General features: G+C 30.0%; 1 protein-coding gene across 1 annotated transcript; it reads left to right on the top strand.

The window, feature by feature from the left end:
- The first annotated feature begins 215 nt into the window (after positions 1-215).
- Positions 216-9,293, top strand: LOC142320273 (uncharacterized). Its single transcript, XM_075357972.1, has 2 exons — positions 216-653; positions 8,409-9,293. Exons 1-2 carry the CDS (start codon positions 291-293, stop codon positions 8,979-8,981), a joined length of 936 nt encoding a protein of 311 aa, XP_075214087.1. The 5' UTR covers positions 216-290; the 3' UTR covers positions 8,982-9,293.
- Positions 9,294-17,838: the final 8,545 nt, after the last annotated feature.

Genomic DNA, 17,838 nt, shown 5'->3' with positions numbered 1-17,838 from the left:
GCACGAGTTAGAGTAGTAGATAGTAACGTTGTTATGGCAACCCTGATTATTTGGTAGCCTCGCACTCTGACTACGTCTGCCCACAAACACACGGGCAGATGTATAAAGCCTGTTTGTGCGCAGATGTTCACTTACAGCTCCCCACCAAACTGATCGACATGCATTTGCTTGGTAGTAGGGCTGTATTTGTTCACGGGCAGTTATTTGCGAGCAGTTGTGCGTTCTACATCGATTTTTCATCTGTAGCTGTTTCCTTTTTTTTGTTTATTATTTTTGAAAAAAGAAGAAATATGGCTATGTGGGATGTAAAAAAAACTATGTCTTTAATCGAAGATTTCCATAGAACGCCGTGTTTATGGGATATGCAGTGTGTAGATTATAAAAATCGAACTAAAAAATTTGATGCTTACGAACTATTATCGAAAGAGTACGGCGTTCCTCCATCAGAAATCGAAAAAAAAATTCAAGCTTTGAAAAATCAATTTCGTCGTGAACATAGAAAAATTCAACATTGTAGATATAGTGGCTCTTCGTCCAAAAAATCTCAGTGGTACGGTTATCAAAGTTTAATGTTTCTCCAGCACCAATACGAATGTAGGGGAAGTCGAAGTATAGATGACGATGGAGAAATTGAGTCATTAGACATTAAAAAGGTAAGTTATTATTTCATTTTTTTAAAAAGATAATTATAATAATTTATTTATAAATATTATTACTTTCATTCTTGTCCAAAATTACATTTGGAATATTTTTTTTTGTTCTTAATTGCCTCCAGATTTTCATTAATTTTAAATTTATAATAGGAAATCATTTTTAACCGTTCATAAATAATAATAAATAAATTAATATTGATTTAAACGACAAATCAAACCTGAAATATAGTTTTTAAAACTTTAAATAATAATTTTAGTCTTTCTTATACCCCCCACTTTTCATACGTCAGTTAGCTTAACCATCATTGTCAGTATTGACGACAATAACTTTGATATTCCACAATGTAAGAAATAAAAATATGACATTATTATTAAGAAATATTTAAACTCATAACAATATAATAAATGAACAGTTCAAATCCAACGCGCTTTTCTGACTGCTTACTAAATAAATGTCTTTCTTATTGAGAGAAAAAATAAATCGGCTGTAGTTTCATTAACCAACACTAGGATGAAAATACCACCACCTATATATCTAAAATGAACGATTAAAAAATCTTATGAAGTTTTAAAAATTATTAAAGATTTATTCGGTTTATTATTTTTTAAGTTTCTTTTAAACATTATCGTCGTGAAAAAAAAATATTCTAAAGGGTTACATAACTTTCCGCCTTTGTCCTTGACAAGTTTTATTTTTTGAAATCTCCAATAGAGTTAGTTATAATAATTTGAATACACAATATTTAGAGTACAATTGTAAAAAGGATCAAAACGTTCACTAAAAACATATGGATCCAATTTGATAGTTTTGAGAGGCATTGTATTATATAATGCTATAACGAGTTCTTTTACTTTCTACCTCTTAGCCAATTTTTTTTGTTTTTTTAATATTTTTAAGTGTGCACTGGGTGTCGGAATGCTCCAAGGAAATAAGTCCAAATTCAAAAGGAAGGTTTATCTTTCGGGGCCCTTTCGAAACAATTATACAAGTATTTTGATATTAAATAATTTTCTGTAGTGTTCCTACCACTCTGTTGTTCCATTTTAATGAATAATAAATCCTGGCCTCGGTGATCCATTAATCACGAGGCCAGGATGGTATACCAAATTTATTTTTGGTTGAAAAAGGGCTGTTTTCGGCCCTCGGTATCAAAAAATTTTAAGAATTTCAGAATTAAATACCAATCAATTATTAAGTCGATGTAATTGCATTAACATTTTGGCTAATTTTTATTGTTCCGATAATATTATATATCATTTTTTCAGTTTATCCCCCACAGTATCGAATAATATGATTTAATTAATTATAACATTGGAATCACCAGATACAGTCAATTAAAATTAAATTATGACGTCTGATCAGGCCAAACTGATTTTTCGATTTTACAAGTTGCACATAAACCTAAAACAAAATTACATTAAAAATTTCATTTAATAAAAGATGTTTACAACTCAATCCCTACTAAATATGCAATTTTAAAAATAAAAAAAATGAAAATCATGAATATAAATACTGAAAATATAATCAAGAATATTCAAATATACAGAATAAAACTGGAAACAAAAAACACATATCATCCAAAAAGTAGAATTATTTTGAATATGTACACAACAAAATTAGAAATTTTAAATTTGATGGAAAATACTATTTTTAATATAATCATGAAAATACACAAATTAAAACAAAATAATTAGAAAGAAGATATTAATATTCCATAACAAAAACAATTAATATTTTATTGATAAGAAACAATAAGCAAAACAAACGATAAATATAATTAAAATAATATGAAATAATGATAAGAGTATTTTAAATTTAACTAATATAAAATTTACGACAATAGAAAAGAGAATTATTTGCAGTTCTGATTAATATATAATAAATAATCCTTTTAATAATAATAATGATATCATCAAGCGTACTATAGTTCACACTGGCTTAAATATGTGTAAAATACACGTATAAGAGAAAAATATAATAATAAATGAAATTGCTATTATTATAACACAAAATACTATAATACTATAGTGTGTTTTATGTATGTCACAAAACATAAAACATATTGCTTATAAAAAGAAAAATATAAATATACCAACAACCGCTGGTCTCCGTGGCGGAGTGGTAGCATCCCGGCCTTTCATTCCGTGGTCCTGGGTTCGAATCCCGGTCAGGCATGGCATTTTTCATACGTTACAAATTTCCATTTCCAGATCCAACGCACATGTTTCAAGCTTATGTGGCGATATCATCAAGAAAGAAGAAAATTACATACATATCAAAGACATAAAAACATTAAAAAAAAACTGATAAAATGGACACACCCGATATCATTTATAAAAATAATTATATTGAAAATATTAAAAAATGCGGTACTTACGTATTAACGCCACCGCAGCCACAGCTTTATTTAAAAACAAAGAAGTCAATCGGATTTTGGTGGAAAATGGGCCGATATAGAGTGTAACATAAATAAATAAATATTTATTTTATAAATATATTTAACCAAACTTAACCTACGCTCGCTTCGCTCGCTAACCTTGACTAATTAACACCGTAATTTTTCGAGTATTTATTTAATAAATTCAGTAATTATTGTAATTACTGAAGGTTAAGTTTGGTTAAATTATATTTATAAAATAAATAAATATAAATAACCATTTATATTCTGTTTTGAATCTGTTTCGGCCCATTTTCCACCGAAATCCGATTGACTACTTTGTTTAATACTACTTTGGCGTTAATACGTAAGTACCAAAAATGCTTTCCATACAATAATTCCACCGAAATAATAGGCCAACTACTTTTTTTCTTTTTTTTTTTAATTAAAGATGAGTCTGAGAAATGCCATATACGCACCCCCCATAAATGGGGGAGTGTTGGACTCGCACGGGTTCGGCTAGTTGTTATTAAGAGCCTATGTGTACAAGCACCCTACCGACTAAAACTCCTATCTCACCGTTTCTTCCCCTCCGGAGCCGGACCTGCAGTTAAGCACTGCGTGGCCACAGGAGGTATCGTTAGGGTCCAGGGATCCACTGTTTCCATGCTTCATCACTCACCGTCGCCCATCCGCACAAGTGCAGACGCACAAGGGGCTGTCCTTCACCCCTTCTCCTACAGGTCACTTTCTTTGCCTGAATGTCAGGTCTTTTATATGCAACTCTGATTCCTTTGTGGGTGATCTTCAGTCCTCTTACTCATCTGGGTCCAAAATTAGGCTCTATCCCATTCTCTCGCTCTAGTTTTCAGGATAATTGTTGCTAGGTGTACTACCTTGTCTCATTCCGCTCTTTTTATCATCATGTATGGAACTGTTTCTTCCGGAGAAAGCCAGCTTAACCCGCCATCTTGTCTGACCACATCCCACCGCTGGGTATTGGTAGATGGTGTGCTCAACAGTATCTTCAAGATCGCAATACCTGCATAGAGAAGACGTTCTCCTGCCAAATCGATCAGGTAGGCTTCACACTCGCCGTGTGCAGAAAGGAGCTGCGTTATATAGAAACCTACCTCACCCAGTCCTCTGCACCTGTACATCTATTCTCGGAATTAATTTACGTGTCCATCCACCAGTAGGTGAGATGTTCCAGGCCTCCAGCCACTCGGCCAGAAGTAAGTCCTTAGCCTCGGTCTTAGTCATACCAAGATCAATCCGCCGGAGTATCAATGCACGAAGCCGCACTGGTGGAATCCCGGAAATGACCTTAATAGTATTTCGCGAAACCGTGAGGTATGCGGCCGCAATGTTCAACGTAACATGTCTTTGAAACGAGGATATTTTATCTACATTCCTTTTCTTTTCAAGAGCCTCTACCCACGCAGGATAGAGCTAACTAGATACTTAAGCACTACAACTAAATACTTAAGAATTACAAACACAAAAATAAATGACTTACAACCTGAATTACATTAATTACATAAAATATCTCCTTGTTTGTACCGTTTTTTACCGTCTGGTCCAAAATTAACAGGATTCTTTAAAATTCATAATCCTAATATTCCAATACGCCCACTTATTAATTTCAAAATTGCACCTTCTTATTACATAGCAAAAATAATTGGTAAAATCAATCAATTAGTCGTTTTGTACCCCTATTGACGTGCCTAACATCCTGCACGACTTTCAGCCCGGCTCAAAGCTTACTGGGGAGATAAACCGGTAACTTTCTTGACTTGTTTATCTATACATCTGCTTGCTTTCTTTTTTTTCCGTAATCTGGTGTCCTCAATAATGTTTTTTTTAGGTTCTCTCCGTCTCTTATCTTATGTCCAAAAACCTAAAGGATTTTCGATGGAACGGGAAGAAAGTCGGTTTGGAGATGTTAAATTCTTCGAAAATTGGCGCAACGGTTCGTTTTACAATCCTTGGTATCCGTAACATCCTACACCAATACCGCATTTCAAAATCCTCGAAATGTTGTTTATCTCTGGCCTTCAGGGTCCAAATTTCACAACCATACAAGAAGATAGAAAACATAAATTTTTCAATAAGTTGAACCTTCCTATTACATTTAATATTGGATAAAATATTAAGAAATAAAATATATCTTCCATACAAATATAATGTAAAAAATGGTTTTTAACTAATAAATACATAAAATAATCTTGAAATTAAAAATAACACAAAAATGCTTTCCTTTGATTTAATAAAATGTACATGAATATACCCATAAATGATATTATAATTGTTATAAAAGATAGTATTATTAACAATAAAAAAAACCAGGAAATATAAACAACATTGTTACTATAATACTAAGTTATATGATTCAAAACTATTTGGAGTTCAAAAAAAAAATTATTTTCAAAGACGGTCTTGCCAGGTTCACCTTTATCAGTGATTTTATCAGAAATACATTCAACAGTTTGAAAAAATAATAGTAGGTGTCATTACAGATGCACATCATATTTACATGTTTATTATTAAAGATAAACTAAATATGTATAAAAGAATTAAAAAATTACACATGAACTCGAAATAAATCGCACTATCAACTAGCTAGATGGAATTATTGAAATAATTAACAAAAAAATTGTAACTATGTTTTAAAAAACATAATAATAATATCTATATACAATTCTCAAATCTACACACTTTGGACCCAAAAAACAAACATTTATAAAAATGTGATTCATAGAAAATTTGTGTTTAAAAAAAAGAAAGATAATAAATAAAATGAACAAAGAAATTTAATACATTAAAAATATTGCAAATATAAATTGTTATAACAATAATTTAATTGATAAATTACTTAGAAAACATATAAATAACAAAAAATAGCTGAAAAAATTACACTTAAAATCACAAATAATAATAATAATTATAAAAATAAACCTAACTTTCCAAAAAAATGTATTTCATTTAAATATTAAAATAATATTAAAAAAAAAATCATCAACGTATTTCGTAAGACTAGAGATAATATTTCTTAAAAACCAGGTAAACCTATAAAGTATAATTTTTAATGTAACAAAGTTAATAATAAAGCTGAATTTGTGGTGTATATAAAATTAAATGCAATGAATGTGGTCTCATATTTATAAGAAAAAAAACCACTAGATCTTTCATTAAGAAGTTTTCAGAAGACTTTAATGATTGTAAAAGAAGAAATAATAGGTTTTCAACAAGTTTTCTCTTTTTAAAGAATATCACGTTGGTTGATGACCTTAGAAGTCAATGCCTTATAACTCAAAAAAGAAAAAGTTATCAAATGTAACCAATCACTTGATGAAAAATAAACTACTAGTGTGTGTGTGTGTGTGTGTGTGTATACATATATATACAATCTCTCTCTCACACACACACACACACGCGCACACAATAAATTGCCGATCTCCGTGGCGGATAGGTAGCGTCTTAGCCTTTCATACGGAAAATCCCGAGTTCGAATCCCGGTCGGGCAATCATACGCTAATAAATTCTTTATACTCTAAAAAATTTCGTTTCCATATCCCACGCACAAGCTTCAAGATTATGTGGCTACATCATCATGAAAAAATATTTAGAAATAATGGAAATAAATAACAGTAATAGGGAAATCAATAAATTCGTTCTTGAAAAATATTAAATCAGTAAATTTTAGAGTAATTATAAACTCATGAATAAACAAACAGAATACGATATTCATAGTGCATTATATAAATTGTTAGAACTGCCATGATAATTAAGTATTTTAATAAGAAATGTAACTCACTGTCATACTATGTTATACAAAAGAGGTTTTAATTTTAAATGACAAAGCATCAATGCTGATGTAAGAGAAGTATCATTTTAAACTGCTATGATGAAGTGAGTATTTCGAAAGCGCTCCAGTAGGTAATTATTTCTTACTTTTAACTGACTGTATCAGGTTTCAATACTGTAATTATTAATTTTATTCGTATATATATATATATATATATATGTATATATACATATATGTATATATACGATGACATTTTAGATGTAGGGGTTCTTGCCGGTCTTCACGTTTCTTGATCTCTTCTAACAAAAAAAAAAATCACTATTTAAGCATTCAAAAATTCCGGAAAGATGTATATATGCATGTATGTTGGGCAATTTGTTTTTTGTTGATAACTCCAGACTGGATGAACTGATTTGGATAAAAATTTGAATGATGTATTCTTTAAATGAGGCTTAGATGGAATTTAATTTTAGTTACAATCGATTAAGATGATAGAAAACCTTATATATTGCTAACCTCGAAATATTATTAAAAGAATAGATTAATTTTAATTAAAATAATTAATCATTAAATAGCTAACATATCATCTATTGGTGTTTGATCTTATTTAAACTCCAAAAAAGAGTAGGTCAAAAATCCGGTTTATATTTTTGTCGTTTCCGGATTCAAAAGTCACATTCTTATACTAATACGTGATTCCATTACATTAGTATGCCACTTTTTTCTTATAAGCTTGGGCAGTTTCATCAGCGATGGGAGATAATGAGCCTATTTTTCCCTCTTTTTATTCGGTTAGATTTTTAGATTTATTTGATATTTTTAGACTGGATTAATTAATTTTTACAAAATGTTTTATGATAAATCCTGATTAATGGACATTAAGTTTTTTAATTTTGGTTACAGAAGGTCTAAGGGGATTAAATATATCGTCTGGTAACTTACTATTTTGCTCAGTGTAGAATTTTTTTTTTATAATTCAATATCTTTCAAGAAGGCTTATAACCCTCTTGCGTGATCCAGACTGCATTCGTGTATCAAATAAAACTCCTTAGTGTAAAATCTGAATTTAAATTTGTTCTCAGGCTCGGTGCCCAGAGTTTTATATTTAATTAATAATACATCCTAACTTCAGTGATCCGTGAATGTAACTTAGCTACAGATATGTGTGTTCTGTATTTTCCTGTTTTCATTAAAAAATTATACGGTTTTCTAAGGGCCTTCCCGGGAAGATATTTATTCTACGTCTTCTGAACACTTCCAGAATATAACATGAATCGGTTGTAATTGTTTAACACCTTGGCTAATTTTTTTTTTAATAAATATGTTATTTTTTTGTAATGGTTAAATTGTAAAACAATATAGTACACAATAACTGCTTATATAAAAAGAAAAATTAAAATGTAAAACTAATTGACCATTAAGGAATCATTGTATAACAGGTAAAAATAAAATATATAATTAATCAAATCGATAAAAAAGTAATTAAAGATCTTATTTTAGTTAAAATATAAAATTGTAATAATTTACATGAGTAAAAAACTGATCTTTTTGTTACCTCTTTTAATCCAGGAAACATCTTTACCTGAGAGGAGTGTAGACTATTGTGGTGAAAGTGAAGAAATAGCAGACGACCAATCTTCAACGAGCTCTGGATTAGCTGTTGCAGAAAAAGAATCCGATTTTCGTCCTCCACCACCACCAGCTAAGAAATTTAAAAGATCATTTGATTATCCAAGTGTTCAAGACGCATATAAATGTATGAAAGTTTTAACCGAAAACCTTTCCAATCGTGATGAGTTCACAGTATACGGAGAACATATCGCAAATAAATTGAGATTAAGTGGAAGAAGTAGAATGGAAATTGCCATAGCTGAACATCATATTGATGATATTTGTTTCAAATTGACAATGGGAGAATTTAGTGAACTGACATTTACTAATTATTTACAGCATGACGTTTCTTCTTTATTGCAACAAAATTATTCCTTTTCTCCAAACAGTTCACCAAGTACTACTAGTCATTACACTCCAAAAAATTCACCTCCTTTATCCGTCTCTCCTGTTCATTTGTCCGATCAGTGCAATTCTCAACCTATCAATAAAATTGTTGTGGAACCTCAGACTTCTATAACGCGTAATTAATAATATAAAAAATAAAGAAAATAAACAACGATCGATTGCATTGTACGCTTTGAGTGTTAATTTTATTTTGTAAATTTCCGATATACTTAGCGTTGGTGATGTTGAATTAGTTCGTTTATTTTAAAAGCATTGCGACTGCCAGGGAGGCAGCCTGGTTGCAGAGGTCACTCTGGCTCCTCCATATGCAAGAATGGAAGTTAGTCGGGGTGCTCCGAGGATGCATCTGGGACTCAGGTGTGAGAGTGGGGCCGCGGTGGTTTGCTGTGTTCGTGCATCGCGGGTACAGCAACCTAGAGTAGGGAGTGGACGGGCAGCCCACTAGCTGAAGGGTGCAGTGGTCGTCCAGAAGGGATGGCTACTGCATCTTGATGAAGCTTGTGGGAACCCGGAGGAAAGCCCTAGGAGAGGGCAAGCCCGTGTCTTGCCCACTAGTGTGCCGTGGAAGACGACTGCCACAGCACACTGGAGCGACTGTGTTAAAGCCTAACGGCGAGGACCAGTTGCTCCGTGGGTGCTTAATAAGATTAAAAATAAAATAAAAAAGCATTGCGAGTGGGCGCCAATAACGTATCTTCATTTTGCGTTCCAAAACAAAAAAAAGTGCACTATGTCAGGCCTGGCAAGATGGTAGCAGTAATTTCATTTGCCTGCGCGCACACACACAGAGAGAGAGAGAGTGAGAGAGATTGACCCGGTAGTAACTGGAAAACTGGTTGGAGAAATATATATATTCAATTTATTTATTTAATCTATTTTTTTTAACTGAAATTATTTACTACGGAGAAGTTTATTAAAATTACTACATAATTATTTTAATTTATTTGTGTTTTTTACTCGTATATTACTTTTAATAGAGGAATTTATATCATAATTCTTCACTAATTTCCAAGGATAATTTTCCCTGAAAATGAAGCAATTTTCTTAAAAAGATCAGAAATAGTGAGACTAGAATTATATTTAAAGAAGATTGATAAGTTTTTTACCCTGGCTTTGGAAACATTAAAACGATGTTGTAACTGACAAGTAATTTTAAGATTTTTTTTAAATTTGTTAAAAGTAGTTTAATTGTTGTTAATAAACACTTTATATAAAATTATTCCGAATAATGAAAAATATATGTCTTTAAAAATTGTAGCTTGTTTTTGTGAAAACTGAAGCATCATATATAGTTAGTTATATAATGACCAAATATATAATCTGAATATACGAGATTTAATCCTTATTGATGTTTGTTACTGCATTATTTTGTAATTTGTTTAAATCCCTTTTTTATTAATTATTTATTATCAAAAAGATTATTTGTTTATTATAGAAATTATCGTTTTTTGTAAGCAATAACCAATTACAAATTTCGTAAATGTAATATTTTAAAAAAATTATTAATTTTTTGAATGATCTTTTTTTAAATAATTTTTTTTACTATCGTAAGTAGTTTTTTTGAAAAAAACATGTTTACCATACTAAGCACTTTGTAAACTGCCGGGTGTTCAGCTTCATATGTTTATTTATTTATATTTTTTGATATATTTTGGAACTGTCTCGTTTTATTCTTTTTTACAACTGTATATTTAGTTCGTCTAAGTACAGCTGATGTTAGTACTAGTAGATGCATTAATTTAACAGTATTGTACTGTTTACTCTCACGTTTAAAACTACACATGTTCATTCCATCTTATTAATTAAAGAACACGACACGACAATGTAAAAATATATAAAATATAATTAAATATGTAAAAAGATAAACAAGAAACATTCAACAATCGTATGAACAAATGAATCGGTGCGTTTTATTTAACTTACAGTTATTATATGGATTACAGTTCTTTGAATAGTGGGCATGGCCGCGGACGCTATTCGACTCGCACATTTGTGAACATTTTTTGGTACTCCTCCGCGGATTTGAAGATTTATTTGTGATAGTGCAAATTTAAATACGTGTTCTTCAAGTTACAATTTCACTTAATCTTCAATTGGATCCAGAGTAATACATAAAAAAGGATTTGATTAACTTGCCCTCTTATACTGGAATTGAGGTTACGACATCTTACCGTTACGTAATATTATTTTATTTATATTTACTTAATTTATATTTAGAATTTCATTATAATGGATAAAGAACAATTATAAAAACACGAGATTTGACTATTAAATCTGCCGTTACACGAATTAAGATATTCATTGTTAATTTCGATGATACAATGGATGATACTTACGCCCTTCAAATCAAATTAAGAACGGTTCTTGATTTACAGAATAAATATGAAATTATACAATCTCGCCTTGAAACGGAATTTTATGATGACTGATCTTTCATCAGACCATATTCAGGCTGAAGATAAGTTTTGTTCCATTGAATGTAGATTACAATATCTGATAAAAAATAATACTCAACTACAGTAATTAGAGACGCCAATGTAAAACAACAATTAAACAACAACTGCAGCAAATTAATATTCCAGTATTTAAGGGCACTGTATTAGATTGGCAGCATTATTGTAACATTTTCAATGATCAGGTTCATAGTAGAAATGACTTGACTAACTTACAAAAATTGCACTATGTACATTCTTCACTGAAGGATGATGCGTTGGCAGTGGTTAAGAATTTTCCTATTACAAATGAAAATTATATCATAACGCTAGCTATTAAAAAAGCGATTCTACAGTAATATAAATGAATTTTGAGGGAGAAACTTTAAGTGTCTTCTTATGCAAGTGCTTTAGAAGTATTGCCGATTCATATTAACATTTGTAATTCATTTCTTTGTAATTCAATTCAACACTTAAAAAATGGAAAGAAAAACTATTAACTATTTAACTTTTAAATGTTTAAAAGTTTCCCACTTTTAACAATTTTTTAGCATTTCTTGATTCAAGGCATCAAATTCTTGAAAATACCAACCAAAGTATGTCAATTTGAAAAGATAATATTACAAACATTGTTGCTAAAGAACAAATTATAAATGTTCAGCCAAATCTGTTACTAAAGGATTCAATTCAAATATTAATAAACATAAGGGAAGTACTCCTAAATGTTATTTAAAATTTAATTATAAGAAATGTCTATTTTGTAATTATAATTTATTGTATGCTTGTTAAGGATTTTTTAAATTTATCCAATGATAAGTAAATTTTTTGAGATCTTTGTTGTCTCAGTTGTTTGTCTTATAAATGTCATTCAGTCACTGAAAGTCATTCTTCTAATATGTAAACTCTCACAAAAACATAACACTCTTGTTCATATGGATGAATTTATTGAATCTAAATTTAATGATAATAAGTCTGATAATAATAACCATTCTTCACTTAAATTGCAAAAAGGCAAATATAATTTCGTCTACGGCAATATGTAACACCAACGATGTTCATGGTGATGTTCGAACATGTTGGTTCTTGTTAAATTCAGGAAGTGAAGTTAATTTCTGTAATATAAATTTTCCCAAATGTTAGAGCTCAGTTTGTAAAAATTAATTTTCCATTACAGAAATAAATAATTCACTTTCTCAATCTCCAATACAGCATTGTAATTACATTGCAGTTTTTATATATGGATTTTTCATTTAGGTTCAATGTGCTGTTCTGTCAAACATAACGGATGGTCTTCCACCATATATACCTTTTGACTTTTCACATCTTAGTTTACGTAATAACTTATTTTTGGCAGATCCTAATTGTAATGTAATGAGTGATGTTGATGTGCTTGTCTGAGAATTTATTTGAAATGACTTCTATGTCGATGTTCAGGTGCAGACAACTTAAACAAGGTCATTTAACTAAAAAATTATATATATAAACTATAACAGTATTTTTTTGAATTTCACACATGGTTTGCCAATAGTTCAATCAGTACTTTCCTTGATCATAACTCTTTTACTACATCTCTTCAAGAGTATTATATGCGAACATTAGGAATTCTTTGGAATAACACCTTGGACACATTACTTTACCAAATGACTCATTTCAATGATACTAATATCTGTACTAAAACAAATATTTTATCTATAATAGATGATATATTTGATCCACTAGGACATATTGGTCCAATTATATTTTCTTACAAACATTTAATGCAATCACTATGGCAAAATAAATCAGCTGGGATGAAACATTACCCAAACCATTATCTCATTGGCTCTCTTTATATAATCAGTTATCTTCAGTTAAATCATTTAAGTTAAATTGTTCAATAAATCGTAACAATAAATGTAAGATAAGTCAATACAAATACATGGGTTTTCTGATGCCTCTGTAAGGGATTATGGTTCTTTTATGATCATTATTTGTCAATAATAGACCATAAAGTTTACGATGCTCAAAATCAAGATTGGCTCCTCTTAAACACATAACTTTACCAAGATTGGAATTATGTGCTTGTTTGTTTCTTTATCGTTTATTGATAAAGGTGCATTATGGATAAATGTTGATGAGATATATCTATATAGATTCAACAATTGCACTTTATTGGATTCATGGGCAGCCATCCATTTGGAAGATATTTGTAAGCAATAGAATTGCCGAAATTAAACAAAACATAACCATTACTAATTAGCGTATCAACTCTTCAAACAGTCCTGCTGATATATTATCAAGAGGTTGTTTCCCAAATAAATTTATCATCACCCACTTCTCCCCATTTTGGCAGTTTATGGTAGAGCACAATAAAGAGCATTAAATTTTATTAACGTCGTGTAATAGGACAGACAATCTGAATTTTCAGGAGATACATACAATTCTAACTCGGATTGAAGCATGTCTCAATTTGCATGCTATGTTCTGTCTCCACATATCATAAGGCTTTAGTACCAATCTCTCCAGGACATTTTCTTATTGGATGCCCTATTACATCCGTGCCTGAACCCAGTTATCAGAAGGTTGACATTGTTTGGAACGCTGGTAACTTATTCAAAAATTTATTCACTCATTTTGGAACAGATGGTCTAAAGATTATCTACAACGCAATAAATGGTGTTTTCCTTCCCATAATTTTTTGGTAGATCTAGTTTTGATCACAGAGAATTCTGCTCCCATGACCTATACATAAACTATGTTTTCTCCTGATTTCCAATGATTAAGTTATTAATATTTATTTAGATAAGTAATAATGTATTTTTAAAGTCGTTATAAAATTTATTATATTTAATTTAATTTGTTACCTTTGCGATCAATTGTTATTGTAACTTCAGCACATTGTAATCTCTTTTGATTATTGTATGCTATGTATAATATGTACTTTTGTTATTGTAATTATAACATTGTCATATTATTCTTACACTAACTCTTTACAGACTACTGTTATACTGTATTAGACACATGCATACTGCACACACACACACACACACACATAAGCAAACAATACATATATACATGTGTAATATGTACCTACAGAAACATCACGTATACATAAACTATATTGTATTTTTAATGCACCGAGATGATTTATTCATGAAGTTATGTGGCTGTTCCCATGACACTACTTGTACACTTTTTTGTTCAATGGCATCACACTTAGTCTGGCCATTGAACTCACTTTCACTCCAATAGAATTTCACGAACAACACTTTTAAAAGAAATCCTAGATCCAAGTGATCCTAGGTACAAATCATCAATTGATCATGATTATTCATGCCATTGAATTCACCTTCACTCTAGTGTTCACCTTCACTACAGTGAAGGTGAAAACTTGTTATAAAATCTAGAATTCACCTTCCTTAAAGTCCCAGATTAATACATCCATGGTGTGTTGGGTAAAAATATCCATTGGCATCATGCTTAGTCTGGCCATTGGATGCACCACATGATATCTCTATTATAAGATTATCCCTATTTAGTCTTGGAGTAGGTGCCCAAGACATTTACTCGTACACTTCTATATTCATGAATGGCATCACACTTAATCTGGAAACTTAATTCATCTTCACTCTAATTGAGCCCCAGGAACAACACTTTTAAAAGAAATCCTAGAGGTATGTGATCCTAGGTACAGATCGTCAGTGGCACCATGCTTAGTCTCTTTGAAGAGCCCAGGAACCCCACTTTGAAGAAGTCCCAGATTTATACATCCATGGTGATGTTGAGCCAAAATAAACATTGGCATCACTTGTCTGGCCATTGGATGCATAAACACAACAGTAAGACATATCCTATATTTATTAAGGATATAGTCATGAATCAAAATGATCTGTCTGTAAATGCGTATAATATGTTACAGTTTTTCAAAAACCAATTTTTATGTAATTGAACATTATTTATTATTATTATATAGTTCATACAATATGTTATTTACTGTGCTGCTGAATCGTAACTCAATTCAATGTTATTAATTTGAGATGTTCTAGAATTCACTTGTATTATAATGATGCTATGTGCATTACTATTTATTTATTTTGTAGCATATGTTTAATATTTATTATTGTACTATTGTTCTTTGCACAATTGTAATTAATGTACTATTAACATATTAATGTAATATTAATTGTGAGATTACAGATAAAAAATTCAAAAATTATGATATTTTAACTATAATACTAAGAAAAATCATTATTGATTTTTTGGTAGGCAGTATGTTCAGCCTATGTTAATTATATTTGATATATTTTGGTACTGTATCGTGGTCTACTTTTTTACAGCTGTATATTTATTTAGTCTGTTGATGTTAATACGATTGATGTAAGTACAGCTGATGTTAATATATGCATTAATTTAATAGTATTGTATTAATCTACCGGGTTGTCTAGTGGTTATACTCATCGCAAATCAGCTGATTTCAAAGTCTTGACTTTGAAATACCAGTGAGTTATCCATTTGGATACCAGTGAGTTCTTTGGTGGTTGGGTTTCATTATAATATAAAATTAAATATATGAAAAGGAAACAAGAAACATTAAACTATCATATGAAGAACTGAATCAGAGAGTTTTATTTAATGTAATTATAAGGATTACAGCAGAATAGTGGGCATGATCATGGATGCTACTCAACTCACATTTATGAACAGCGGGTGACTGTCATGTTATGTAAAAACAAAAAAAATTTCTTCTGAAAAAATTTGATTATACTTCTTAGATTCTTTAATATTTTCTACAAAAAATTATTTTTACCAACATACCATTTTCCATTAAAATTTTATTGGAGTGAAATAGAAAAAAATCCGGCATAGGGTTTTATAACTTTTCAGGCTCTTCCATTGATAGAATTTTATTTAAAATATGCCATTGGTTTTTAAATATGACTTAATTATATATTTAAAATACAATTATGAAAACGATCAAAATGTTTAGTTAAAAAACAATGTATTTTGACTTCCTTGCCTAAATATTATTTTAATCTTAAGATTATGCAGTATTAAAAGTATAACTTCTTGTTCTCAGTAGTCAACTTCCTTAACCAAATGACGAATTTACCATAAAAATTATTCTGCATTTAGAGTATAATTGCTAAAAACATTTGGGTCCTCCTCTTTCTTTGGTCGAGAGCTTCCTCGTATAACATTTTTAATAACAGCCACTACTTACAGAAAATTATCAGAAATTATAAAAGAAACTCGAGTTCTATAGAGTATCTCTTTTTTTAAAAACGTGTTTCAGTTTCATATACATTAATCGTAGATACAATTGAATTTTCAAGTACGGATCCCATTCATCACGTTTGTGTTTATTAGATTAACTCCAATAAGTATCTCTATTTTTGTGTCCATATTAAGGCAAAAAAAAAATAATTAGTTTTTGTATTAATACAGGGTATGTATTTAAAATGATGCTCTCTTGTCCGATGAGAGGCTAAATACTTTTTTATTTTTCCCAAATTTTAAAGCCAATTAATTATATGCGCTGTGTAAAGTTCATTTTCCAATAATCATTTTCTTTTTGTGTAATTGTCATTTTCCAAGAATCTTATGTAGAACTAGTCGAACTGATGAACGAACACCACCGGAAATTTTTATAATTTTTTTGGCCAAGAAGATACCCCTAGCATATTTTTGGGCATAAACCTTGATACCCCTAACATTTTTGTTGATCGCTAACTTTCTCTTTATACTACGCTGTTGCAACAGCTGAGGTATAACCGAAAAAGTAAAAACACGTTCGTTTTTTTCTGGAGATATTTCAGAAAAGTTGGACACAAAAAAAATAATCATTGGCGATAAAAATTTTATCTAATTTATAATCTCCCTAATTATTCTGCCGATCATTAATTTCATCAAATGTTTTAAAATTTCCATTATGTTATTATTTTTCCGTAAGAAGCTTATTCTAAAATCTGATAAACTTTGTACTGTTTGAATTATCAGTGCAACATAAATTCTAAAACAATTTGAATTCAAAATTAAATGACCGAGACCCATGATGAACGTAGATATGAAACTATTTTATAAATTAAAAAGAAGGAAAGGGAATTTCCAGTTAAAGTACAGTCTTGTCGCAAAGCAATAAATATTCGCAATTTATTGTTATTATTATATTATATTTATTTGTTATTAATTATATTATTCTTCAGTTAAAAGTGTTAGTACTTGAACGAGAGAAGTTCTTTATGACTTTTTAATATATAAATTATTTACGTCAATCACGCATCCCCATAATTTTACTTCGATTACAAAATATTATAACCGAATTTGTGTTTCATTGATGGATACAAACGATACCAAATTAGTAAAAAATACCCATAAGATTTCGGAATGCTCTTATTTAAAAAAAAAAAAAAAAATGTAATGAGTGATACAAAAATTGTTTAATCGAACCAGTACTATATGCAGAGTGAAAATAACTTTTAAATGAACATGTTAGTTGATATTTTTATAACAGCCAACATTTTTAATTTCCCAAAAATCTTCTGAAAATCTAATTTTTTCTATTTTAACAC

Source organism: Lycorma delicatula, chromosome 2 (genome assembly GCF_047948215.1).
Source record: "Lycorma delicatula isolate Av1 chromosome 2, ASM4794821v1, whole genome shotgun sequence".
NCBI classification, from domain to species: Eukaryota; Metazoa; Arthropoda; class Insecta; order Hemiptera; family Fulgoridae; genus Lycorma; species Lycorma delicatula.
This window is presented reverse-complemented; position numbering and strand designations above follow the sequence as displayed.

Excerpts from the sequence above, each read along its gene's own strand:
- LOC142320273 (XM_075357972.1), top strand. The coding sequence starts at position 291 with ATGGCTATGTGGGATGTAAAAAAAACTATGTCTTTAATCGAAGATTTC. Across the intron at positions 654-8,408 it reads AGTCATTAGACATTAAAAAG|GAAACATCTTTACCTGAGAG; the intron begins GTAAGTTATTAT and ends CTTTTAATCCAG.